Here is a 26711-nt window from a genome sequence, read left to right as displayed (position 1 = left end):
GCTATCTGTATATGTAATATAGCTAAATATTGATTTAATTCAGCCATATATGTTTGAACCAGAAACTGATTCAGAAGAAGAAGAGTAATGTTCCTCTACAAGTCGATGTATCAATGGTAATGCATTTTATGTATCGCTCTCAACACCGTCTGACACACGTTTGTTGATTTGATTAACCTTTGGCTTGACTACTTTATCAAACAGCTAATAATGTGTTGCTAATGTTACACAAACCATGTTCCCATTTGCCATCTCAGAGTCTATGAATCAGCATCCTTATAAATGCTTTGAACATCAAAGTCAGTGGAGAAAGACGTATACACTGAAAAAAATTTGGAGTAGGATTTACTTGAAAAAAGCTTGGAAACAATTTTCACTCAGAAAAGGCTAGTAAATTTACAAAAATTTGCCAAGTGAAAGCCTAAACATAATTATTAGTAGCTTTAACTAGAAATGTTTAAGTTAAGTTTACTTGGGAATTCCCATTCAATTTTATTGACTCTTTGTTTGTAAATTTGACTTAAGTAATGCTTATAAATTTATTATGATTTATTGCATTTTTTACACACGAGACCATCACTGAAAAAAACAATATGTAAAATTGACTTTTGCAAGTTTTTGCAAACATATTTAAGTCAATTTTACATATGGAATTAAATAAACTCTACTTAAGTTAAGTAAAATTAACAAAGAAATTAGGTCATTCTAACATTGCCAACAGGCTAAAAGGCTTCAGTAGTTTCTACTTAGTTAAAGTTTTACTCAAACAATACACTTTTAAAGTGTATGCTTTACTTAGACACATCTAAGTAAATAATACAATAGTTATTGTGTAAACACCATGTCCATATTAGCTGAACACAGAGACCTCAATACTTGGTACACAATACACAATGACACTAACATTCGATGGATCGTTTTTTGAGTGTGAATGTGCCATTTTGAGTAGAAAATGTACTCCAAATGTCACAAAATGGCAAGTTACTAAACATAACCACAAAAGCAATGATAAAACAGTGTAAATACAGCTGGAAAACAGCTAAAAATCGACCTAATTAATTATTCAAGGCCCAGTGCATGATGGGAACACCAGTATAAGAAAAGATGAGTAGTTTTACTTAACTTTATATTGTTGATATTTACACTTTAATTTCTACAAGCTTAAATTGAGTATTAATATAGAATTTACTTAGTTTTTTTTAATTCTTGCCTGGACTAACTTTTTCATGTAAAAATTACATTTGTTTTTTCTGTAGTATTTACTTCACTATAAAATAATTTTTTACAGTGTAGTTCATCGTAACATACATCACACACATACCGCTATATTGCTAAATCTACCCAATTTTTCCTGTTCCTTCTTAAAGGTGATTTTGTGCTCACTGTGTGAAAATGCCAATTGAGCTCAGTGAGCTGATAGGAAAAGCTTCACCCCGCACATTAACAGGATTGGTTACGTTTGTGATGGTAGGAAACGTTCTTTGATACACTGCAGTTGTAAGTAGAAAATACTCAGCAATGGTGTTGACTGATGAATTTGCACATGGTTTGTCTTAAAGGATATCAAGAACACCAAGGGGTCTTAAAGTCCATTTCTTTTCTTATTTGGCAAAAAAAGAGTCTCTTTCTCATGCACTTATGTATTCCTCTGATTCTGATAGCTTTTATCAGCATATATATACAGTAGACCCCAGAATAACTTTCATTTGAACATGTGCAGATGTAAATTAATTCTCTTGTGCAGTGGAAATAAGATGTTTACATGACCCCAAATTCCAATCAATAGATTAATTAGCTTATTGAAATCAGTTTAATGACTTTACATGACATAGCTAAAGTAAAACTTAAATACTGATCAAACATGCTGAAATATTTTAGATAAACTTTTTTTTTTTACTACAAATGTGAACATACAGTGTTTAATCAACATTAAACAACAGAGATCACTTACTGTAAGACTGAACCTCCATAAGGAGAAGAAAAGCAGTGAAGATGAACAACTCCATTCCAGCAAGAGAAAAGAGACCTTGCCTTGCCTTAATGCTTGTGCAGTCAGTTCTATGAAGATGAACGTATATCATGTGATCATATGTTTAGCTGTTTTTACTATAACAGAGGGCAGATCCGGGCATATGCATAGGTGTAATTTGTGGGTGGGACGGGTACATGTTCTCACTACCTTTTGCCAGTGTCAGTATTGTCCCCTTTTTGAAACATCTCGCGGCATGAATGTAAGGTGAAAGTGACTTGAAGTGTAAAGTTTCAAGTGTGCTTATGTTGGTAGAACCCCATTCAATCAGCAAGTAAAATGCTCATCCACATCACGACTGAAAGGAAGTACACTCAAAATAATTTCAGTGGGCCATTCACACTTCAGTTTCACACCTCTTGTGGGCTTTCAGCTCATCTGGATTCAAAGTTGAATCTAATAAAGATTATAAATGTTTGTATGTTGGTTGTCATGAATTTTAGTGTTCTTTCCTGACTACTTAAAGGTGCTGACTATTTAGGAAACATGCTAAGTTCAAATACTTGCTACAGCCAGTTATTCTACTTTGAAATGTGCTTTTCTTGTCAGAATGTCTGTTTTTGTTTTGGCCTTTGTGATCCCGCCCACTGCCAATTTACACAATAGTATTTCAACACCCCGGGTTGCCAGTTAGTGGAAAACACAGCGTATTACAAATCACTATCCATCTAAAAATCTCTATGACCAGAGGCATATTAAAATATGGATAAATATTGGAGATGCGTTTGAGAGATGGAAATGGCTTAAAGCCCAGAAAGAGGTTTTTCACTTTCTGTTGTCAATTTCGCATGTAACCAATGTTCCTGTTGCACCTCCTCAGTGTGTCTACCCATATGAGTGTGGAGTCTGAGGAGGAGGGGGCGTGGGAAACAACGCTTTCCAGTATTTTAAAGTGCCCCTATTATGGATTTTGTAACATAGCTCAAGTCTCAGTGAATGAAAACATCCTGCAAAGTTTTAAATCTGAAAGTGCACCATATATAACATTATTGTCTCTCAAAAGTAAGAGTCGACTCTGAGTCAATTAAACAAATCGTTTGTAAAACGAATCCCAAGCCAGTTAGGTGTGACTTATTGATGCTTGTATATTGTAAAATGTAAATCTGTTTACATACAATATAATCGTAAGTGATGACATGCAGGGATTTCAGGGAATGTCCTTCTACTGTTTCTCACCATAAATATGTATAATTCATGATATATATGATAATTCCTTGTTTTTACTTTTCAAAACCCATAAATTTTACAGTATTTTACAGTTAAAGGGGTCATGATGACATTTTCCTTGATCTTTTGACATATAATTAAATAGTCTTTGTATCATGAAAACATCCTTCAAGTTTCATAGCTTAAAACGCCCTCAGTATAAACAAAGCATTTATTTAATAAAGTTCAAAAACTGGTTCATTTGGATATTGTGGGATCTGGGGTCACACCGGCAAATATGACTGCAAGACATCGGCGAATCGGTTTACATCATCCGCTTGTTAAGTCGTGACGTAAGGAACGCCGTTTCTGGGTCCATGCCTCGACTCGTTTCACTTGAGAATGCCATCGCAACAGCCGTTTATGAGCGCTATTTATTCATATTAAACATTTAACATTTTAAAAAGTTAAACATTTAAAATACTTGTCTAATAACAGTCTCCGTGCTCACAGCGTCACAGACATTACTATTTTAATGATTTATAAAAGATGAATCACTGTCTTGCCATCTGGGATTTTGGTATGGAGAAAAAGGTTATGATTATTATTTTTTGATAGTATTACACCACATTGTGTGTATATATTAGCACCATTTGTTGTTTTCTTGTGGACTGGGAAGCGCTACCGCATGACGTCAGACTTAGGATAGGATAGAATATTTTTAATGGCATTCCAGATCGCGTCTGAGAATTATATGTTTGTTCAGAGCATTTTACTATGTTTTGTAAATGAAGGCATAGTATAATGCAGTTCACAAAGAATCTTTTGTTGAAAGATGAAGCATTATGTTTTGGATCCATAGACTGTAAAAAGATTGATGCTGGATTGATCTGACAGAAGCTACATTCCAAAACGTAAGCAATTTCATCTGTATATTACGGTTTTATATGGATATGTTTTCAAAGCAAAAGCAAAGGGGCCGTTGATAGCCTTTTTTTTTTTTTTCTCCATGGAACGACATTAGCCAAACATAATGGTGGCAGTTTACAGACAAGCCATAATTCCATAATTTAATTTTCTATTAAAATGGATCAATTCAAACTAAGGGATGGTTAAAAATAAATAGTATTAATATTAAATGTGATATTTTAAGTCCAATATTATAAGTGGTTCCACACCAAGCACTGAATAATGAAAGAACACCTATTTTTCTTCAAGTAAAGAAACTTTATAATGGATATACTGTACATAATGAAACAACAGAGGCTCATCAGTGCATCTTCACCAAACTGTAGACTTCATCTGCTGCGTTTGACTAAACTGGTTTGTCAGGGACCGTGCAGTACAGGGGGTAAACATTCTGAAGGAAGAAGAAAGAAAGATAGATAGAAAAGACACAGGATAAATATCTTGGTATTCTGTTCATGATGGACATCTCATTTGGTTATGTGGGTTTGTGTTGTGAGTGTTCACACAAACCTCATTTTCCTCTATATTTCCCTCTTTCTGTTGTTTATTGACCAAAACCCCTGTAATGCAATGCAGAAGCGTCATAAAGAACATGTTTTAACCTTCATGAACAAACTGTCTATCATACAGCTTTAATGTATTTTAAGCTTTGTCACTTTGCACAGCAGAATCATCTCTTCTCAGACTGATTGTTCAACGATTATGATGAATTTAGTATTTGTTACACTTCCTCTGTATGAGCTCAACGAGATTGGGTGGGTCAAGCTTCTCAGTGCTCAGATGTGAGCATCAAAAATGCTGTTTTTGGACTAGTGAGGAAGTTTTGAATTGTGAATCCACAGTGTGTTTTCATATAGGTTTAGTACTAGTATTAATAGGTTTGATTCATCATGATATGACCACTTTAATGAAAGAAACATTTTATTACCTGAGGGCTGGTAAATTGAATTTTCAGCCATAATGAAAGAGGAAGTCGCTGTGGGATCTGGTGTGTTGTCCTGATGGGAATCTGGGTGTTCGAGGCCTTTGGAGGAACAGCATGATGAAGAGGGTCAAACAGAGTCAATAGAAAACCATCCAAAACAACTGGACAAATGTGAAATGGATTCTCTTAAAGGTTCAAACATGTTGTATGAAGATGCATCACACAACTGATATCAGTGACAAACTCAGTCAATGCATGTCTTGATACCAAACATGATGCACCATGAAAAAAAAGATCCAATTATTTTCTCACCCTCAAGGTGTATATGACTTTCTTCTTTCAGATGAACACAATCAGAGATATATTTAAAAATACCCTTAATCCTCCAAGCTTTATAATGGTTGTGAATGGGGGGCCACATTTTGAAGCAATTTAAAATGCATCCATCCATAATAAAAGTAATCCATGGTTCCAGTGGTTACTAAAGGACTTTTAAAGCGAAGCGATGGGTTTTTGTGAGAAAAATATCCATATTTAAAGCTTTATAAATTCAAATAATTAGCTTCTGCATACTGCATAAGTCGACTTGCGTGAAATAAGTTACCCCTGATGCGATGTCTGACGCAGGATGTAGAGTAGCGTAGTTAAGTAAACTGTGACATCATGCTCATGCATCTGACACGTTCAGTCTATAGGCGCTTATTGTTTCTTTACATCGCCAACTACTGGCCTGGCATGCATAACACAACGTTTTTAGTGGTTTCCGCAGATCCGTGTGAACCGGGATCATTTTGACAATGTTGTCATCTGTACATGAAAAACAAATGAAAAACGTTTCCGTTTTTAGTACAGCGTTGCTGTGTAAACGTACCCTCAAACTGTAAGGGAAAATGTTTCTTAAATAAAGACTAAAAGAGTTATAGAAGTTCTACAGCACTTTAAAAGTGCTGATTTTATTGTACAGACAGCGTAAACATTCTGATACAAATAATAGCTCCTTTTTATTCCACAGAAGAAAGAACGACCTACAGGTTTGGACCAGCAAGAAAATAAGTAAATGATTTTCATTTTGGCGTGAACTGTTCCTTTAAGAGGAGATTTTGCTAATAATGCTGGTCTGCTGAAGAGTTGAAAGAGGAACTGGCACCAGTTTCTTAGAAGCTGTGGTCACTGTATTGTGTTTTTAACTCAGCATCTGTTTCTAAGCTTCACGCTATCTGAGATCATTGAATGAGATTGATGTTCTCTTACCCACATAGGCTGAGATGTGACTGGTACAGAAGTGATCAGAGAATATGTCTCTGCAGGTCCAGAACTCTAAAAAACAAAGAAATAAGGTCATGTCCATTTTACTTGTTATGGTATTATAAATATATATTTATTACTTTGTGATTTTAAAGATTAATTACAAAAATACTCACCATACCAATTTCTTGACTGGGCACATCTGATGTTATTGATCTCATTTTATTGCTAAGAATCAAATATTGATCTTTATGGCATAATTTCATGCATGCATATATCAGGTAAGGTGATAAACATTTACACTCATAGTTCCTAGACTACAAAAATATAGGCCTACTACAAAACATATTGTATCACAGACTACTGAATGGAATGCATGAAAAAAAACATACTTTTTTCGTCTTCTTTTTTTACCTACAAAACAATGAGCATTATGTTCAATTATAGCTTATATATTAAATTCTATACTAAACAACATGAAACTCACTATAAACACCAGAACAAACAAAAAATGTATGTTTGAAAACTTGACTTACATGCAAAGCAGCACAGACAGATGAGTGCAGTCAAAATGACACCAACACCACTGGAAACCAGAGCTATAAACCATGTGTCTGTGCCAAACAAAACCAACACTTTAATACATGTTTATGTGCAATGGTGAAGTTTAATTTGATTGTTTTATATATGTCTAATTGAAGTGATACACAAAAGAATAGAAAAAAGAATATTATTTTTCTATGTTGTGTGCATGTCTGTTTTTTACAGAGATTTGAAAGAGAACATGCAACAGTCTTGACCAATGCATGATGATTATAAACAGCAGTTTTAAGGCCAATTCACACCGCACAGACAGATGCCAACAATCACCAGATTAAAGGAAGTCACTTCACGTTAAAATAGGCAAAAAATAAGAGCTGACCAATGGCGTCACAGCGACAGATGCCAATATGTGTAAAACACTGATCCGACAAGACCCAACAAAGTGCTTGTTGCCATTCGTTGCTGTCTGTCTGTGCAGTGTGAATTGGCCTTTACAGTGATTGATGAAGTCACTGTATAAAGAAGAATTTGTTTCATATGGGGAATTTTTCTTATTCTTATATTCTACTGATATTTACTAAAGTTACCAGTCCTGGTGGATTCTGGGGTTTTAGCCCTGCAAACAAGCCTGCACTGCACTTAAGGCTAGCCTAAGGGCCCTCAGCGGGCTGCCAGCGCAGGGCCCCTGAGAATTTGCTCATTAGCAAAACATTGGTCCCTTAGCGCTGGCCCTGCACGGGCAGCTCTCACTTAACCCCAGGAAGCCCTAACTGGGCCCACACAGCACCCACACTATTAATCCAAAACAATAAATCTGGCAGCACAGGGTGCCAAACATTTACCATTAATGAAAATAATGGTTAATGATCAATAAAAAAGAAATGGTCAATGACTGGCAGGGGCATCTGCCACTCAAATATTTCCTTAAATCATAAAATGTAAACCTCTTTGATTTCTGATCGCTACATGATGATTGTATTGTTAATAAGTAATCAACTTCATCTAACCATAATTTCTCTTGCAATTTTTACTAAAACAAATGTGCTTCAGAAATACACAGTTATAAAAGTTACAAAGTCAAGGGTCAAGAGCCCAACTAAAGCAATCACTCACCTCCATAACAGTGACTTCAAACTTTATTATATTCAATAAAACATCAACATCTAAAAGTTTTGAATGAAAGAAATTGTCAAACTGGATTGTAGTAAATAAAAATGCTGAGATCTAGACAGATCTGTTAGCGTTTAATGTTCTGTTTCTGCTGGTCATGTGACAGTGTTTTCAGCTTATTTAAATAAGGAGATTTAACTTTACTCTCAGTCATTTGACCGTTTTATCATCTAACTGTTTTGCTATTGTATTAATTACAGATTATTTTTGTAATTTTACATACATTTGTAAAATGAAAATTGTCTTAACAAAGACAGGCATAAATCTTTAAATTAAAAGTTATAGCAGTAATTAAGATTTAAAAAAAAAAACAATTTGAATGTGTGTGTTTTTGAATAAAATGATGATGCTCACTTACGTGTGGTTTCCTTTGTTGTGCTGGTTGGCGGGTTTGATTTGGAAAGTGAGTCTACAAATATAAAAATAACTTGTATTGTAAAGGGGAATCACCTTTAAGAAAGGAATCATTTTTCACTTTGAATTCAGAATAACCAGACAAAGTGTTATCAGTAACTTATCAGCTGCAAATATACCAATTATTACATCAAGGATCAAGAATAATTTTTTTTTTTTAATTTAAAAAACTCAATTACTCACAAGTTTTCGTAGTCGCTGTTACATGTGCAGTGTTATCTGGTGTTGAAACTGTTAAGATTGTTTATCATTATTACAGGGAGTAATTACAATTTTTAACTTTCAAGTAAACATCAAGACAGTGTTGGGTTTTAATGGTACAGAGCCTTCATATACGAAATAACTTTTTTCATACAATGTAGTATGTATAGGTCTTGTACAGGTTTACATCCAAATGAGGACATTATGGAACCAAACGAGACAATGACTTGATAAGTTAGCCTACAGTCAATCCAAAAATTAGTCAGACACTATATCTAATTTTTTATATATATATTTATTTTTACTAGTGGGTGCTGGACACTAGTTCATTTATGTAAGTTGCAAAATAAACTGTGAAATACACTGTCCAGCCAAAAAAAAAAAAAAAAAGTCGCTGTTTGGATTTAAATAGGCAAATACTTAAGAGTGTATGACTGGATCATTATTGCTGTGATTATTATGTTTCTAGCATGTTTTTATGTTTGGGAACAGTTCTTTTAACCATAATTGATGGAGTGTGTAGCTTTTCAGTTTTTAAACAACCCTGTAGAAAGACGATCTTATTCCAGGATAATGTCAAGATTCATCAGGCTCAAACTATGAAAGAATGGTTCAGAGAGCATGAAGAATCATTTTCACACATGAATTGGCACCTCTGAGTCTAGACCTTAAATTCATTGAAAGTCTTTGGGATGTGCTGGAGAAGACTACAGAGTCCTCACCTCTCGCATTGTCAAATTTGATGCACGACTTGTTGAAAATAAATGTTGTGATGTTAGAAATATTCAAACTAAATATTAAATCAATTGCTTGCAGTTTCTCCTCTCACCATCATATTAGATACCCATGCAGAAACAAGCTTCTTTCTATGTGTCAGACATTGTCTAGTTCTCTGACGTGATCAGCTGAAGCAACTCTTCCTTCCTGCCTACAGTAATGCATCAGATATACTACTGCTGTGGTTAAGGGTTTGCCTGAAAAGAACCTACAAGTTATTCTGTATAAGAAAATTTCACAGATTATGGTCTGATTCGCTAACAGCATCCCACGACTGCTATAATCAACTTTAATATGTTGTTTCTGACTTTACAGATTGATACAGACCAATATATTTAGTATATTTGACCTATTAATGTTGTATTACACAGCCTATTTAAAGGGTTGTTAAAAATATTATCCATTCAGAAATGCCCTATAGATGTAATACACATGTTTTTATTTGTTGTAAATACTGACTTTTTCTTTTATTGATCATAATTTCATAATGTTCTATTGGCCTGCATAAATCATACTGGCTTCAGAAGTCCTCACCTCTGATGGTGCGTGGGTCACTGCACGGTGATCTGAACTCAGGTTCAGTGTTGAGTGAATAATCACAGCTCAGCTGCCTGTTCACTATTCGTGTCAAGAGTTCACCAGGAGTAGCATAAAACAGACAATAATGATCTCCAGACTGTCTCCTCAGAGAGACACTTGTGTGCAGAAGAACATCCTCAGTGTAGAGACTACAGGTGACATCAGCTCTGACTGAATCTGGTATTTCACATGATATGATGGGCTGGACATCATCGCCATTATAACTGATGAAGGGTTTCTGAAGTGGACCTGTTTAAGTCAAATAATTCATAATTAACAAAATAAAACACTGCAATAACAGTTTCTAACACAGAAGGACAGCAGTGAAATATCTCACCTAGAACCGTCACTGTGGCAGCAGGAGAATGATTTGATGGTTTATCAATCCCATGCTCATGTATAATGTAGAAGCAGTTAATGTCGACTGATGCAGGTGATTTTACAGCTGCCCATCTGAGCACTTCAACACCAGTGAGACTGAGCTCACAAGGTGGTGTGACATTTCTATTCTTCTCTTTTTTTTTTGTTTATGTAGAAATAACACTGATTCACAATAACAAATTCTGGCTCACAGGTTATCTTCACTGATCTGGACTCACTTATGACATCTGGAGATACTTTTACAGCAGGAGATTCTGAAACAACCAAAACAGATCAATCACTACATTACATCTTATTACTGATCACTTTTCTATGCATCATTTTCCAATCATGGTCCATGTTTTGGTTAAACGTTTAAACAAATTTAAACTCAAATGTCTTTGCAACATCATCCAACTACACAACGAATGGAAAATGTAGGCCTGGGAGTATTTATTTACTGATTTTAAGTCTCCCTGCAGTCAATAATCATGGATAATCAATTGATAATCAAAATTACATATTTAAACATTTTTTTCTTGTGAAAATAAATTCTTCAAGCCTTAACATAGTTTTAATGCAACTCTACACCCTTGCTTCATTTAGTTTACGTGGAGCCATTAGTATGCAAATTAGTCCCCGCCTTCACTCAATCACACCAGCTACCTGATCCACTCAGTCAACAGTAGTAAACACTACACAATGGCAAGTGGAAATATTGGTTTAATTTTAGCTTAGTTTGAAATAGAAACTTCTGAAGATTTAAAAGAACAATTTACAGGATTGTCTACAAGTCTTTGTATCAGAATGGTAATGCGTTTTATGTATCACTCTCTACAATGTTAGACACATAACAGTAATTAATACGATTAATACGATTGGCTTGAATATGTTATCAAATAGCTAATAAGGTATTGCACTAATGTTACACAAACCATGTTCTTGTTTGCCATCTCAGAGTCAGACAGCTGCCTTCTAAATATCATCCTTAGAAACACTTTGAACATCATAGAAAGAACCCTTTCTTAAAGTTTATTTTGTGCTCACTGTGTTATAATGGCCACCAAGCATGATAGAAATGATAGGAAAAGCCCCACATTGCACACTGACAGGATTCATGTTTGTGACAGTAGGAGACGGGTGGTTTCAAAAACCCTGTTTTTGGAACGGTCTTTGATACACTGCAGTTTTAATGAGAAAATACTCAGCAGCGGTGTTGATTGATGAATTTGCACATGCTTTGTCTCAAAGTATATTAAAACCACCACTTACAAACATTAAAAACATTACATTAAAAAAAACATTAAAAACTTTGTCCATTTCTTATAATGTTTCGCAAAAAAAAGTCTTTCTCATGCACTTCAAAAATGCACTCCCCTGATTCTGATAAAAGTTATCAGCATACATATAACGTTCATATGAACGTGCAGATGTAAATTAATTCTCTTGTAGTTGATATTACAAATAAGGTGTTTACATGACCCAAAATTCCAATTATTGGATTAATCTGGTTATTACAATCAGTTTAATTAATTTTCATATCATAGCTCAAGTAAAACTTGTTTTCTGTTCTACAAAAAAACAACAACACACAAACATAACGATCATGCTGAAATATTTTAGTCAAACACTTCTCACTACAAATGTGAACATACAGTGTTTAATCAGCATTAAACAGCAGAGATCACTTACTGTAAGACTGAACCTCCATAAGAAGCTGGAAAGCGATGAAGATGAACAACTCCATTACAGCGAGTGTGAGAAAAGAGATGAGACTCAAACAATGGGTGAATTAGGAAGTAACACATTAGACCACAGGAAACCATTTAATGCTTGTGCAGTCAGTTCTATGAAGATGAATGTACACCATGAGACCACATGTTCAGCTGTATTCACTGTAAACGAGGGCAGATCCGGGCCACATGCATAGGCTTAATTTGTGGATGGGATGGGTGAGATGTGTTTCCACTACCTTTTGCCAGTGTCAGTAATGTCCCCACCACTTTTTGAAACATCTTGTGGCATGAATGTTAAGTGAAAGTGACTTGACAAATTCCAAACCACATCAATCTTAATAACTACCATTAATTTTGTATTTAATCATTTTTAAGTGATAGGCTATATAATTATTCATGAAGGCTGGAAATGAAAAACGCCTTATATTCAGGTGTGCAGAATTATTAGGCACTATGCAGGTTTTCTTTTACAGGCAAAATGAGGCGAAAAAGAGATTTAACTCTGAAAAAAAGACTGAAAAATCAAAAATTATTAAATGCACATGAGAAGGATGCAATACTAATGTAATACTAGAAATACAGTTAAAGCATGACCAATGGACAGTGAAACACTCATTGGGTCAGCATGGTCAAACAAAAACAGGTGTAGAAGAAAAGACACATTAACTGCAAAAGAATTAAGAATTAAGGTGAAGAATTAAGGTGAAGAATTAAGTGTGAATCCATCAGGAACCCTTTAGTCTCCAGCGTGACAATTTTCCAGAACTGCAACCTACCTGGAGTTCTTCAGAAGTGCAAGGTGTCAGGATCTTAGAGAGTATGGTTAGGTAAAAAAATCCTAAAAAATTACCCCCACTGAAGCCTTATAGACAGACAGATTGAGAGTGACTCTTGAAGGACCAGCACCACATCCTCTTGTACCACTGTTTGAAGAATTTGTCTTCCAGAATCTGGCAGTAAGTTTTGGGAGTTCAGTACATTTATGATGTACCCAGCACCATCGTAACAAAGTTGCTACTGGCCACATGTATAACATGTTTTTGTACTCACAGACTCTGAAAGATGGAAGGTAGCCTAGTTTTGTAAAAGCAACAGTTAAAGTTGACATGAAAGGGAAATTGCGATAGTCTTTTCTTCTCTACTGTGACATATATCCAAGTGAAACAACTTCTCAAAGAAGTAAGAATGTAGGGCGGGACATAATTTTGTCCATCAGGAATTGATTGGATGGTTGTGGTTTGCTATTGTTGGATCTCACGTGAGACACATCATCAGAGAAGAGATGGCGCTGTATGAGGGAGGGGAAGTTATTTTGTGGATTGCTCTTGTACAAATTAAAAATAATACAATCTAAACCAGCCGGGCACTATGCTAACATTGTGACATTTTGTATAACATACTGCAGTTAAAATGCAATTTTATGTGCATGTGTATATTACAATAGTTGATTTAAAAAGTGTAAAAACTATAAATATTTGTTTTAATGTTTGATGCTTCAAATCTGTCTACAGATGATTTGAAGATGCTTTCAGCTACATTTAACATACTTTACCAATGCAAAATCCATTTTCTCCCAAAATAAAAAAAGCTACAAAGATTCTGCCTTTGTCTGCTGATCACTATATAATTCAATAGCTACATACTGTAACTATACTAGATAAATTATGATAAATTATCATATCTGATAAATTATGTGCTTTTTTTTTTACTATTAAATTCATTTTAAATGAATATACCACATCACATGATCATGAGAGGAAGAATTTTCAAGGTTTGTTTTAGTTCTTAGATATTCAAAATATCAGTTTCTTTGGCTGTTGTCAGAGTTTCACCAGTAGAGGTCGCCACTGAATCTGCAAAGAGAATTTAACAACGTCACAGAGTCCATTAGTCTGGAAATACTTTAATTAGAAGGCTACTGGTATTAATATTACAGCATGCAAGTCAAGTCAAGTCAAGTCACCTTTATTTATATAGCGCTTTTTACAATGCAGATTGTGTCAAAGCAGCTTTACAGTGATAACTGGTATATAATTTTGGCTGCACAGCAACTCTTAAAGAATAGTGTCAATGCAGGCAGCACTGTTGAATAAATGTCAAGAATACTGTTGAATATCAAATGTCAAGTCAAATATCAAGTGTCCCCAACTAAGCAAGCCAAAGGCGACAGCGGCAAGGGACCCAAACTCCAACAGGTGACATCAGGTGGCAAACAGGTGGCAAATAGGTGTTAAAATGGAGAGAAAAAAAACCTTGGGAGAAACCAGGCTTAGTCGGGGGGCCAGTTCTCCTCTGGCGAACAGTGGCATGCAGCATGAAAATATCAGAAACGCTTTACTATACGAATGTTCTACATATATGTTGAGATATAAGGTAGTATATATGGTCATATAGTGTAGTATATGATGTTTTACTTTAAATGTGACAAGTTTTTCTGCCAGTTGTCATCAGTAGAGATCACTGTTGAATCAAAGAAAAAAATGCTACTTTTCTCATCAGTTATTTTGATTTTTGATTTTTTGAAGAATTTACTCTGCACTGTTACTGTCACTGGATCAGAGCGAGGAGATGGTTTTTGAATTTGTGACTTCAAAGTGTTGAAGAACAGCAGTGAAATATCTAGAACCGTTGTGGCATCAGGAGAATGAGATGATCCTGTCAATCCTGTGCTTATGTATAATGTAGTAGCAGTTAATGTTTATTGATACAGTTGATTTTACATCTGCCCATCTGAGCACTTCAGAGATTCTGAAACAACCCAAAACAGATACACATATTGCCATATGGTTTGTGACATTAACAAGAATAGTAATCAGAATTTTATCATATTCTCTTTATGTAAGCGTCAAATAGAAACATTAACCTGATTGCCATAAGTAAGCCAATATTTTAGCTGATTACAGACGGAATTAGTAGTAATTCAAAAACAAAACGAATATGTCAGGTAGCTTATAGTTCATGTGTTCATATCAAAACTTCACATATAGTTCATGCTGTAATATTTTACACAATCAAACATTTTTTCACTACATATGGACATGGACATGCAGTGTTTAAGAAACTAGAGAGATCACTTACTGTATGACCGGAATTTTCACAAGGAGCTGAAAAGCAAAGATGAACTCCATTACAGCGAGTGTGAGAAAAGAGACAGAACGAGTTTCACACAATGAGGACTAGAACATTAGACCACAGGAAATCATTTTATATATTGTATATAGTACATTTATATAGATGAAAGTTTAGACCAAACAACCACACTTATCACCATGTGCACTGTGATGTAGCAGATCAGGCCAAACGTAACAGTTTTTATTCCCACAGGTTAAATTTGAAATGGCATACTAGTATACTAATAATACTATTTCAGCCATAAAGATACAGTATAAGGAGTAAGATTTTAATACTCGGTTTCTGTTATTTAGAAATTGCTTAAATTGCTTGATAGTGAAACCTCACTGATCCAAATGAGAATCTCATTGTATTTTCAGGATTCCCACAGCTCATCTTCACTGTGCTGGAGTCTCTAAAAACATCTTGAGATGTGTACAGTAGGGAATTCTGCAACAACTCCAAACAGATCAATCACTTTTCAGTTAAAGCATATTCTGGTTGAGGCTTCAAATAAGACCTTTACATGCTTCGCAGGTTTAAGAATATGTACACATAATTCCCAAAAAAAAAAAAGGTTTCTTATTCCACTGTTTTCAATCATTTTGTAGTTTTGTGTGTTTGAATGTTCTACTACAAAAGCAAAGATCACTTATAAGACTGAACCTCCATAAGAAGCTGAAAAGCGATGAAGATGAACAACTCCATTACAGTGAGTGTGAGAAAAGAGACAAAATGAGACTCACAATAGGTGAATTAGGAAGCAGTGCATCAGACCGGAAACCATTTAATGCACTGATCAGTTTTATGTAGATTAGTGTACACTCTAAAAACGATGTGTTGAAATAACCCACTATGGGTTGTTTAGCAACCCACATGAGCCAAAATAGACAAACCCAGCAGTGGTTTATTTAAACCTGGCATGTTCTTTGGTTCATTTGCAGCATAATGGGTTCATTTATACTATTTCACACAATACTATTTTTTGCAATGTACACACGCTCTTGAACAAACTGAATTTAACTGATTTGTGTACAGAACTTTTGAAACAGGAGACAATTCCTTTGATGCTTTGAAATGTTTTAGCAGTTTACCAGTGACATTGATTAATAATTTAATCATAACTAACCCAGACAAGTTAGGTCTAAAGCGTAACTTGCGCAATGTACTACTGGTACTACGCTATGCCATTACATACGCTACGCCCTAGCGTAGTAAAATTACACTTTAGACATAAGTAGAATCCGTTTGGCCGGAAGCTACTTATTTTACTTCATAACATATTAAATATATATATATATATATATGTATATTTACACAAATGAATCGCTTTGCTTCAGAAGGCCTTTATTAACCCCCCAGAGTCATGTGGAGTATGTTTATAATGGATGGATGCACTTTTTTGAGTTTCAAACAGGTGGTTTTCATGCATTGCCATTATAAAGCTTGGGAGCATCAGGGTGATTATTAATTTAACTCCGATCGTGTTCGTCTGAAAGAAGAAAGTCATGTACACCTTGGATGAGGGTGAGTAAATTTTCATTTTAAAGGGTTAATTCACCCAAAAATGAAAATAATGTAATTAATTACCCACCCTCATGTCGTTCTACTCCCGTAAGGCCTTAATTCATCTTCGGAACACAAATTAAGATATTTTTGATTTTAAATCCAATGGCTCAGTGAGACCTGCATTCAAAGCAATGACATTTCCTCTCTCAAGATCCATAAAGGTACTAAAAACATATTTAAAACAGTTCATGCGAGTTCAGTAGTTCTACCTTAATATTATAAAGCATCGAGAATACTTTATGTGCACCAAAAAATAACGACTTTTTAACAATATATTGATGGGCCAATTTCAAAACACTGCTTCGGAGCTTTGCGAATCGAATCAGTGATTCGGAGCGCCAAAGTCATGTGATTTCAGCAGTTTAACCGTTTGATAGGAGATCCAAGTCACTGTTCCGATTTGCAAAGCTCTGAAGCAGTGTTTTGAAATCGGCCTATTGCTCATTGCTGTGAATGCAGGCATCACTGAGCCATCGGATTTAATCAAAAATATAATTTATGTTCCGAAGATGAATGAAGAACTTACAGGTGTGGAACAACATGAGGGTGAGTAATAAATGACATTATTTTCATTTTTGGGTGAACTAACCCTTAAAAGTGAAATAATCCTTTAAGCACAGTGTTGAAAAGCCCTTAAATGCACCAGATTGGACATGCCCTCCAACAGGGACACAGATCCACCCCTCATAGTCTCACAAAATCCTGTGGGAATCATTGTACATAAACACTACTGACCTATGGAATCACCTCCAAAACACGCTTCTTCAGCCAGGATCAATTATAAAACACTCAGCAGACATTAATTTACTTTACAAATATATTGAAATTATGTTTGTGCAAAAACATTTTTTCATTCATCATTACATGTTTTAGTTCAGCTTATTGAATCCCAAGCACTTCTTAAGAGGCAGTATTGAGCTAGAGAAAATCTTCTGCATGGTCACAGAGGTCACAATGCATTCAACCCCAAACACTAAATGATGAAAATAAAACATATTTGTAAGCAAGTAATGATATTTTATTTATAATGAATGTACATAATGAAACAAGACTTTAGACTCATCAGTGCATCTTCACCAAACTGTAGACTTGATCTGCTGCGTTTGACTGAACTGGTTTGTCAGGGATCGTGCAGTACAGGTGGTAAACATTCTGGAGGGAAAAAAATAAAGACAGACAAGATAAGTGTGTTTATATTCTGTTCATGATGGACGCCTCATTTGTTTATGTGGGTTGGGGTGTGACTGTTCACGTTACCTCATTTTCCTCTGTATTTCCCTGTTTCTGTTGAGTATTGACCAAATCTTCTGTAAAGCAGAAGCGTCATATCACTTTAAAGAACATGTTTTGATCTTCATGAACAAGCTCTCTGTCATAAAGCTTTAATGTATTTTAAGCAATGACATTTGGCACAGCAGAATCATCTATTCTCAGTTATGATGAATTTAGTATTTGTTCTACTTCCTTTGTATGAAGTCATTGTGATTGGGTGGGTCAAGCTTCTCAATGCTTTTATGTGAGCAAAACTGAGGAAGTTTTGAAACCACAACATGTTTTTATAGTAATGTGAAAGTGACGTGACATGTTGTGAACACACACAAACACTGTGTGAACACACATCCAGAGCAGTGGGCAGCCATTTTCTGCGGCACCGGGGAGTGATTGGGGGTTAGGTGTCTTGCTCAAGAGCATCTCAGTTGTGGGTAATGAGAGTGAGAGAGAGTGCCGTTCATTCACTAACTCCACCTACATTTCCTGCCTGCATTGAGACTCAAACCTGTGACCTCCAACTCTCTAACCATTAGACCACAACTGTAACCATTTGTAATTAGTTCATTAGTTCTTTACTAAGAACCATTAGTAAAGAACAAGAAAGATTTGATTTGTCATGATATGACCACTGTGATGGAATTTTTGAACTAGCTAATAATGAACTATAATGAACTAACATTTCTTCTACAGGCCTAATAATAATAATCTAACTTAGAAATAGAGAAACAGTCACTAGGACTGAGTGTTGTGATTCAGAAACATTCTGCTGTGCTGGCTAGACAGCATCCCTTTTGGGGATAAAAAATAGTCTTTGAGAGGTTGTTTTAACCTATTGAGTAATCTGAACTATTAACCCAATGATATTTTTTTGATGATCTTGTGATTCAGTTCTTCTAATCTAAATTTACTCCGGCAGTAAGCGGGACAGAGGAACTGAGATGTTTTTCTTAAATCTAAACTAATCATATTGAGACTGATGATAATGAGTAATAGATCATGCCATGCTGACTATGAAGTGTACCTGAAATCCTATAAAACCTGTTGTATTCCTTTGTTCGGAGAGAGATTCTCTGGAATGATGAGAACTCTCCCGGCCGTGATTAAAGCATATTCTGAGGCATAGACTGGAGTCTGTCTGGTTTTTAGGCTGCAGCAAACCTAAGCACTAGAGATCTTTTTCTATACTATAGTGATAGTGTTTAGTGGAGGTGAGGAGCACTAAAGAGCTTAGTATCAGGTGATAGTGCCCCAAAATAGGCCGAGACGTCGGCCGACTCAAACAGGTATTGAAGTACGCTTAGTAGAGTATAAATTTATTGGTTTATGGTGTCAGGGACACCCAGGCTTAAGTTTATGGTGTCAGGGACACCCAGGTTTAACTAAGTCAGGTGCGTATGGAAAAATCTACCACACCACTCTAATGAAAAAACTTACCTGAGGGCTGGTAAATTGAATTTTCAACCATAATGAAAGAGGAAGTCGCTGTGGGATCTGGTGTGTTGTCCTGATGGGAATCTGGGTGTTCGAGGCCTTTAGAGGAACAGCATGATGAAGAGGGTCAAACAGAGTCAATAGAAAACCATCCAAAACTGGACAAATGTGAAATGGATTCTCCTAAAGATTGAAACTTGTCATTTTAAAAGCTTTACAGCCTCTCATCACTGCTTCTTTCATTGTACAGTGTAAACATTATGTAAAATAGCTCATTTTGTGTGAACTTTTCCTATAAGAGAAGATGTGGCTAATAATGCTGATCTGCTGAAGATTTGAAAGAGGAAATGGTACCCGTTTCTGAGAAGCTGTGGTCAATATGTGGTGTTTTTAACTCAGCAGTTTTATTTATCTTTCTTGGTGACATCTGTTTCTAAGCTTCACGCTATCTGAGATTGATGTTCTCTTACCCACAGACATGGGCTGAGATGTGGCTGGTACAGAAGTGATCAGAGAATATATCTCTGCAGGTCCTGAACTCTAAAAAACATTAAGAATAATTAAGGTCTCGTCCATTTCAGCCATTCTTACTCATTATGGCATTATAAATATATAATTATTACTTTGTTATTTTAAAGATTAATTACAAAGATACTCACCATACCAATTCCTTGACTGGGCACATCTGATGATATTGATCTCATTTTATTGCTAAGAATCAAATATCAAATATTGATCTTTATGGCATCTTTTCATGTATGCATATATCAGGTAAGGTGATAAACATTTGCACATACAGCTCATAGACTACAATCAGGGTTATTTTAGTTAACTAAAACAAACTAAAACCACAAAAAACAAAAATAAAACTTACTGTTTTCTTCTTTTTTTACCTAGAAAACAATGATCTACTGTATTATGATCAGTTTTTACTCCTCTACAGCATTTTGGTCAACTCTCTGTTGTTTAAATGATAAATTCATATGATCATTTCTATATTGAACAGCATGGAGTGAACAATTATAAACTTTACTAACTTGCAAACCGACACAGACAGATGAATCCAGTCAGAATGACACCAACACCAGTGGAAACCAGAACTATAAACCATGTTTCTGTGTCAAAACAAAACCAACACTTTAATACATGTTTATGTACATTATGATGATTAAAGGATTAGTTCACTTTTAAATAAACTTTTCCTGATAATTTACTCACCCCCATGTCATCCAAGATGTTCATGTCTTTCTTTCGTCAGTCGAAAAGAAATTAAGGTTTTTGATCAAAACATTCCAGGATTATTCTCCTTATAGTGGACTTCAATGGTCTCCAAACGGTTGAAGGTCAAAATTACAGTTTCAGTGCAGCTTCAAAGGGTTTTAAACGATACCAGACGATGAATAAGGGTCTTATCTAGCGAAACGATCGGTCATTTTTGAAAAAAATACAACTGCATCTGCTTTATAAAAACAAAATATCACGGAAACCGGAAGTACGTTCAAGGCATTCTTCAAAACGCTTACGCTGTATGTCCTACGCCTTTCCTATTCAACTTACATCACGAACACGGCGCCAGTTTTTTTTTTTTTCGTAGAATAGGGAAGGTGTAGGACATACAGTGTAAGCATTTTGAAGAATGCCTTGAACGTACTTCCGGTTTCCGCAATATTTTTTTTAAATTTTGTTTCTCTAGATAAGACCCTTATTCCTCATCTGGTATCGTTTAAAGCCCTTTGAAGCTGCACTGAAACTGTCATTTTGACCTTCAACCGTTTGGGCTCCATTGAAGTCCATTATAAGGAGAATAATCCTGGAATGTTTTCATCAAAAACCTTCATTTCTTTTCGACTGAAGAGAGAAAGACATGAACATCTTGGATGACATGGGGGTGAGTAAATTATCAGGAAAAGTTTATTTAAAAGTGGACTAATCCTTTAATATGAGTTCTTTAGATACATCAGTCCACCTGACAATTCATGTAATTGTAGATTTGTTTTACTTTTGTTGTGTGCATGAAAAGAAGTAAATGTTCTACAGAGATCTGAAAGAGAATGCAATAGTCAAATCATTTCAAATATGGAAGAAAATGATTGAGAATAAAACCTCTGTGTAGTGGTGTGAGTTGATGATCTTTAGGACCAGCTGTTGAAGTGTGAACACTGGAAACCCCTGATATAGAAGAAAACTCAAAGGAAATCAAACCATACATGATGAATATAAACAGTGTTTCAGTGTTTGGAGTCACTGTAAAAAGAAAGTTCATTATATATCAACTGATATTTATTAAAGTTACCAGTTCTGGTGGATGTCGAGGATTCAGTGGCATAAATCTTAACATTGTACTGAACTAAACACTGTAAAAACCATGATAACAGATAACTGGAACATGGATTATCTTTTTTATTATGCATCTATATGTAAAAATTCACTAAAATAGGCAACATATTAGGTGAAACATGCTATGTTCATCCAGTATTACTGGAGCAAAACAACTTTGGCATTTGTTTGACAATTTGGCTTCTACAGTAAATACATACCATGTCCTGACATACTTCTGATATCTGGCAGAGTAGAGGTTACAATGGATGATAATAGTAATAATAATAATATTGATAACACAGCGCAAGGGGAATCACTTTTTTCATAAAGGAATTGTTTCTCATATTGAATCTACATTTAAAGGGATAGTTCACCCAAAAATGAAAATTTGATGTTCATCTGCTTACCCCCAGGGCATCCAAGATGTAGGTAACTTTGTTTCTTCAGTGGAACACAAATGATGATTTTTAACTCCAACCGTTGCCGTCTGTCAGTCTTATAATGCGAGTCAATTGTAAAACAATTTATAAGAGTCAATAAACATGCACAGACAAATCCAAATTAAACCCTGCGACACATTGATGTCCTAAGACACGAAATGATCGGTTTGTGCGAGAAACCGAACAGTATTTATATTATTTTTTACCTCTAATACGCCACTATGTGCAACTGCGTTCAGCATTCGCTTAGTGAGGTCTGATCGCACTCTGACAACGGCAGTGATGTCTCATGCTTATACTTCAATGAGTGCTAGACATCACTGCCGCATCACTGCCGTTACCATTGACTCGCATTATAAGACTGACAGACGGCAACGGTTGGAGTTAAAAATCATCATTTGTGTTCTATTGAAGAAACAAAGTCACCTACATCTTGGATGCCCTGGGGGTAAGCAGATAAACATCAAATTTTCATTTTTGGGTGAACTATCCCTTTAACCAGAAAAGGTGTTATCAGTAACTTACTACTTGTCGTGGCTGTTCTAGTAGTATGTGCTGTGCTTGTTGTTGTAGTAGGATGTGCTGCGGTGGTTGCTGTTGTAGTTTGTGCTGTGCTTGTTGTTGTTGTAGGATGTGCTGTGCTTGTTGTTGTTGTTGTAGTTTGTGCTGTGCTTGTTGTTGTAGTTTGTGCTGTGCTTGTTGTTGTTGTAGTTTGTGCTGTGCTTGTTGTTGTTGTAGGATGTGCTGCAGTGCTTGTTGTATTAGTTTGTGCTGCGGTGGTTGTTGTTGAACCTGCAGAGACAATTTACCAGCATTATATAGAATCATTTTACATAATTTGCAAATCTTTAAGTGCCTCACACATATTGGTTCACATTAATATATTAAGAAAAAACTTACTTTGTACTGTCACTGGATCAGAGTGATGAGATGAGTTTTGACCTTGTGACAAATTCAGTGTAGAAACAGGTTATTCTCACAGATGAACTCTGACCTTCTGACCAGTATTTGAGACATCTGATCTGAGATTTAGTGAGTGAGAGCTGACATGTTCTTCCATTTATGTAAAAGACACACTTCTCCATCTTGTTCTTTTTTTGGCAATGTGTAAAAATCATGATTAATCAAGTCATAATTAATAAGCATATTTCTGAAAGAAATGAAATACTTCTGACTTCAACATTTATTCAACATATAAAGTGTAATTTAACATTAACATGTTAATTTTTGTAAAGTCACAGAGTTCAAAAGGTGCTGCAGAACAGAATGACTCCATCAGCCTCCATAGATGCATCTGACACTGTCTGTCTCTCTGACGTCTAAACCACATGATCAACACAACACAACTTCCTTCCTGTCTAAACGTATCAGACTGTTCATTTGCCAAATCCACGCTGTGGTTAAAAGTTTGTCTGAAAAGGACCTACAAGTTATTGTGTGTAAGAAGATTTCACAGATCACTGTACTGATTCAGTAACAGCATCACACAACTGTTGTTTCTGACTTCATGATGATACTGACCTACAGTGAGTCCCACTGTTACCACAGGATTATGATTGACCATATTCAACTCTTTACTATATTTAGTATATTTGACCTTTCAGTGTTTTATTATACGAATGGGTTTTTATTATATGAATGGGTCTTTATAAATAGTATCCATCCAGAAGTGTCCTATAGATGTAATACACAGATACAGTCGTATCATTCAGCTTTTCTCATATTGAACCTTCATAAATCAAACTGGCTTGAGAATTCTACATGTGTCTCTGATTAAAACTGTAAAAAAATAATGATTACAGTAAAAAGTCCTCACCTCTGATGGTTTGTGTGTCACTGCGCGGTGATCTGATCTCAGGTTCAGTGTTGAGTGAATAATCACAGCTCAGCTGTCTGCTCACTGATCGTGTGAAAAGTTCACCAGGAGTTAAATAAAACATACAAAGACGTTCTCCAGACTGTTTCCTCTGAGAGTGCAGAAGATCATCCTCAGTGTAGAGACTACAGGTGAAATCAGCTCTGACTGAATCTGGTATTTCACAGGCTATGTTGATCTGGACTCCATCGTCACTAACACTGATGAAGGGTTTCTGAAGTGAACCTGTTTAGGTCAGATAATCCATAATTAATAATAATAATAAAATAAATAAATAAATAAACATTGCAATAACATTTGCCAGATCAGATGAACAGTAGTGAACAGCTCATTACCTGTGTCAACATTTTTTCAAAACCCAAAATACTTTGCGTCGTGCACGTTTCGCGACAGTTTCAAAGTGAAATGTCCAATGAGTGGCGCTAAAATCGTGTTTAGTTTTTTTCCCGGAACAGATGAACGTGAATATGGCGATGTTTTATAACGTACGTATCACCGCAGTTCTGAATTGAAATATCCGGTGAGTGGCGCTATAATGCTTAATCACGTTTAATAACGTAAACCTATAGTAGATTTACTTTCGTTCCCTCGATTTATAAATCATGCATAAGCGCACGTTTTAGTAAATCGAGTAAACGAAACAGTAAAACGTGCGCACGATTTAATTTTTTTCTTGCATGTCATGTGCGGGGCTCCGTAGGCTACCCGAGCTTTCCCGAGCAAGCTTGTTATGTCAGTAAAACTGAACATCTGGAGCTGGGTAAGAGTTGCAAACTCCAAAAATATACTATTCGTTTACAAATCATGCACTATGGTAAAAAAGTGTTTTGAGGTCATAACATAGCCTAATTGTGCAAGGAGCCCTGCAATCATAATTGTGTATGAAAACGATTAAAAGTGCTTGCTGTTTCGCTACCTATAGTGTTCATTTCTGCCAGAAACTGCAGTGATATATGTACGTATTTTGCGTTTTGCTAAAGTGTTGACACAGGTATGTTTTTTCAATGAGCCTCTCTGTGTTGGAAATATATGGCGGCAGGAGAATGAGATGATGGTTTATCAGTCGTGTGATTGTATAGTGTGTTTAACAGTTGATCAGGTGATTTTACAGCTGCCCATCCGAACACTTCATCACATTTACATGCATCATTTTCCATCTTTTAGTTTAACCTTTGAACTAATTTAAACTACAACAGCACCCAACTACACAATGAATGGTAAAATGTAGGCCATGAGGGGAATTCATTTCATTTATGCAAAAAACTATGAACTATGCACTATGAAACCTTGTTTCTGTCACAGAATAAAAAAATTAAAATGGTAATTGCAACTTTTTATCTTGCAATTCTGACTTAACTCACTACTGTGAGTTTATATCTCACAATTCTAAAAAAAAAAAAAGTCAGAATTGTGAAATAAAAAGTTGCAATTACCTTTTTAATTTTTTATTCCATGTCAGAAACAAGCTTCAATACTGTACTTTCTCAATCAAGTAACACCCAGAATTATGTTCATATGAACATGCAGATATAAATACAGTGGATATTCCAAATAAGTTGTTTACATGATCAAGTCCAATTAACATAGGCATTCATATTTCTAGTTGCACAAATATTGGTGTGATCGGGTAATTGCAATCAGTTTAATGAATTTTCATGATGAAGTAAAACTAATGTGCCTTAAACAGAGGTTGTAGGTTCGTGTGTTTGCTCATTCTACTAAAACATGTACTGATCACACACGCTGAAACATTTTTGACAATTAAACTTTTTTCACTAAAAATGTAAACATACTGTATTTTATCGACATTAAACAGCAGAGATCACTTACTGTTAGACTGAACCTCTATAAGAAGCTGAAAAGCAATGAAGATGAACAACTCCATTACAGTGAGTGAGAAAAGAGAGAATGAAACTCAAACAATGTGTGAATTAGGAAGTAACACACAGACCACAGGAAACATTTAATACTTTGTGCAGTCAGTTCTATGATGATGAACGTACATCATGTGACGACATGTACAGCAGATCTGGGCCACAGGCAACATTTTTTTTATAAGTTCACAGACTAGGAAAGACAAAAGGTAGTTTTATAAAAGTACACTCTAAAAAAATGCTGAGTTGTTTCAACCCAAATTTGGGTCAAATATGGGCAAACCCAACCATTGGATTAAAAAATTAATTTTAAAAATTTAACCCAGTGGTTGGGTTTGTCCATTTTTGATCCAAACTTGAGTTGAAACAACCCAGCATTTTTTTTAGAGTGTAACATTCAAATGTGTGTGGTCTCATGTGCTCACGTGTGCTCTCTTTGAAGGGGACTCAAATAATACAGCCAAAATTTATGTCAGTTTTTCTTTTCTCTGTCATTTTGTCTGGTCCTGAGCCCCCCCTATAGAACAACCTGCAAATTGTATAAATTAAAACTGATTTACGACATATATATTAAACCAGTAAATCCAACAGCTCTTTTCTGCTGAATTAGCAAGGCCACGCTGCTACTAATATCTGTTTTGTACTTGAACATCTACCGACATCCACCATAATGACACTAGCAGTGAAGAGAGTCACATGATGAATCAAAGTTTATCACAAGTAGC

General features: G+C 35.4%; 1 protein-coding gene and 1 long non-coding RNA gene across 5 annotated transcripts; both read right to left on the bottom strand.

Moving 5' to 3' along the window:
- Nucleotides 1-4417: 4417 nt before the first annotated feature.
- On the bottom strand, nt 4418-26095 carry LOC125256315 (cell wall integrity and stress response component 4-like). Of its 4 annotated transcripts, none has more exons than XM_048172209.1 (12): nt 25943-26095; nt 24053-24337; nt 23137-23178; nt 22762-23028; nt 21581-21646; nt 20515-20592; nt 20352-20370; nt 6491-6542; nt 6321-6386; nt 5073-5168; nt 4655-4704; nt 4418-4535 (listed from the first exon to the last, which is right to left on the bottom strand). In XM_048172209.1, the coding sequence occupies exons 1-11, from the start codon at nt 25995-25997 to the stop codon at nt 4666-4668; spliced, it is 1065 nt and encodes a 354-aa protein (XP_048028166.1). In that variant the 5' UTR covers nt 25998-26095; the 3' UTR covers nt 4418-4535; nt 4655-4665. The 4 variants fall into 4 exon arrangements, with proteins under 4 accessions (XP_048028166.1, XP_048028164.1, XP_048028165.1 ...); XM_048172207.1 differs by lacking the exons at nt 4418-4535; nt 4655-4704; nt 5073-5168; nt 6321-6386; nt 6491-6542 and adding exons at nt 17771-17926; nt 18032-18081; nt 19481-19576; nt 19948-20017; nt 20137-20188; XM_048172208.1 differs by lacking the exons at nt 4418-4535; nt 4655-4704; nt 5073-5168; ... (1 more) ...; nt 6491-6542; nt 23137-23178 and adding exons at nt 17771-17926; nt 18032-18081; nt 19481-19576; nt 19948-20017; nt 20137-20188.
- On the bottom strand, nt 6847-9964 carry LOC125256321. The gene is made up of 3 exons (XR_007182091.1): nt 9954-9964; nt 8386-8436; nt 6847-6928 (listed from the first exon to the last, which is right to left on the bottom strand). It is a non-coding gene; the product is annotated as an uncharacterized LOC125256321 (long non-coding RNA).
- Nucleotides 26096-26711: the final 616 nt, after the last annotated feature.

The sequence above is a fragment of the Megalobrama amblycephala genome, linkage group LG21 (assembly GCF_018812025.1).
Source record: "Megalobrama amblycephala isolate DHTTF-2021 linkage group LG21, ASM1881202v1, whole genome shotgun sequence".
Lineage (NCBI taxonomy): Eukaryota > Metazoa > Chordata > Actinopteri > Cypriniformes > Xenocyprididae > Megalobrama > Megalobrama amblycephala.
This window is presented reverse-complemented; position numbering and strand designations above follow the sequence as displayed.

What these genes read in the sequence shown, in the direction of transcription:
- LOC125256315 (XM_048172207.1), bottom strand. Translation starts at nt 25,997, where the DNA reads ATGGAGTTGTTCATCTTCATTGCTTTTCAGCTTCTTATAGAGGTTCAG. An exon ending in TAGAACAGCCACGACAAGTA is followed by an intron (nt 21,647 to 22,761) that starts GTAAGTTACTGA and finishes CTTCTATATCAG; the next exon opens with GGGTTTCCAGTGTTCACACT. An exon ending in GAAATACAGAGGAAAATGAG is followed by an intron (nt 17,927 to 18,031) that starts GTAACGTGAACA and finishes TTTTCCCTCCAG; the next exon opens with AATGTTTACCACCTGTACTG.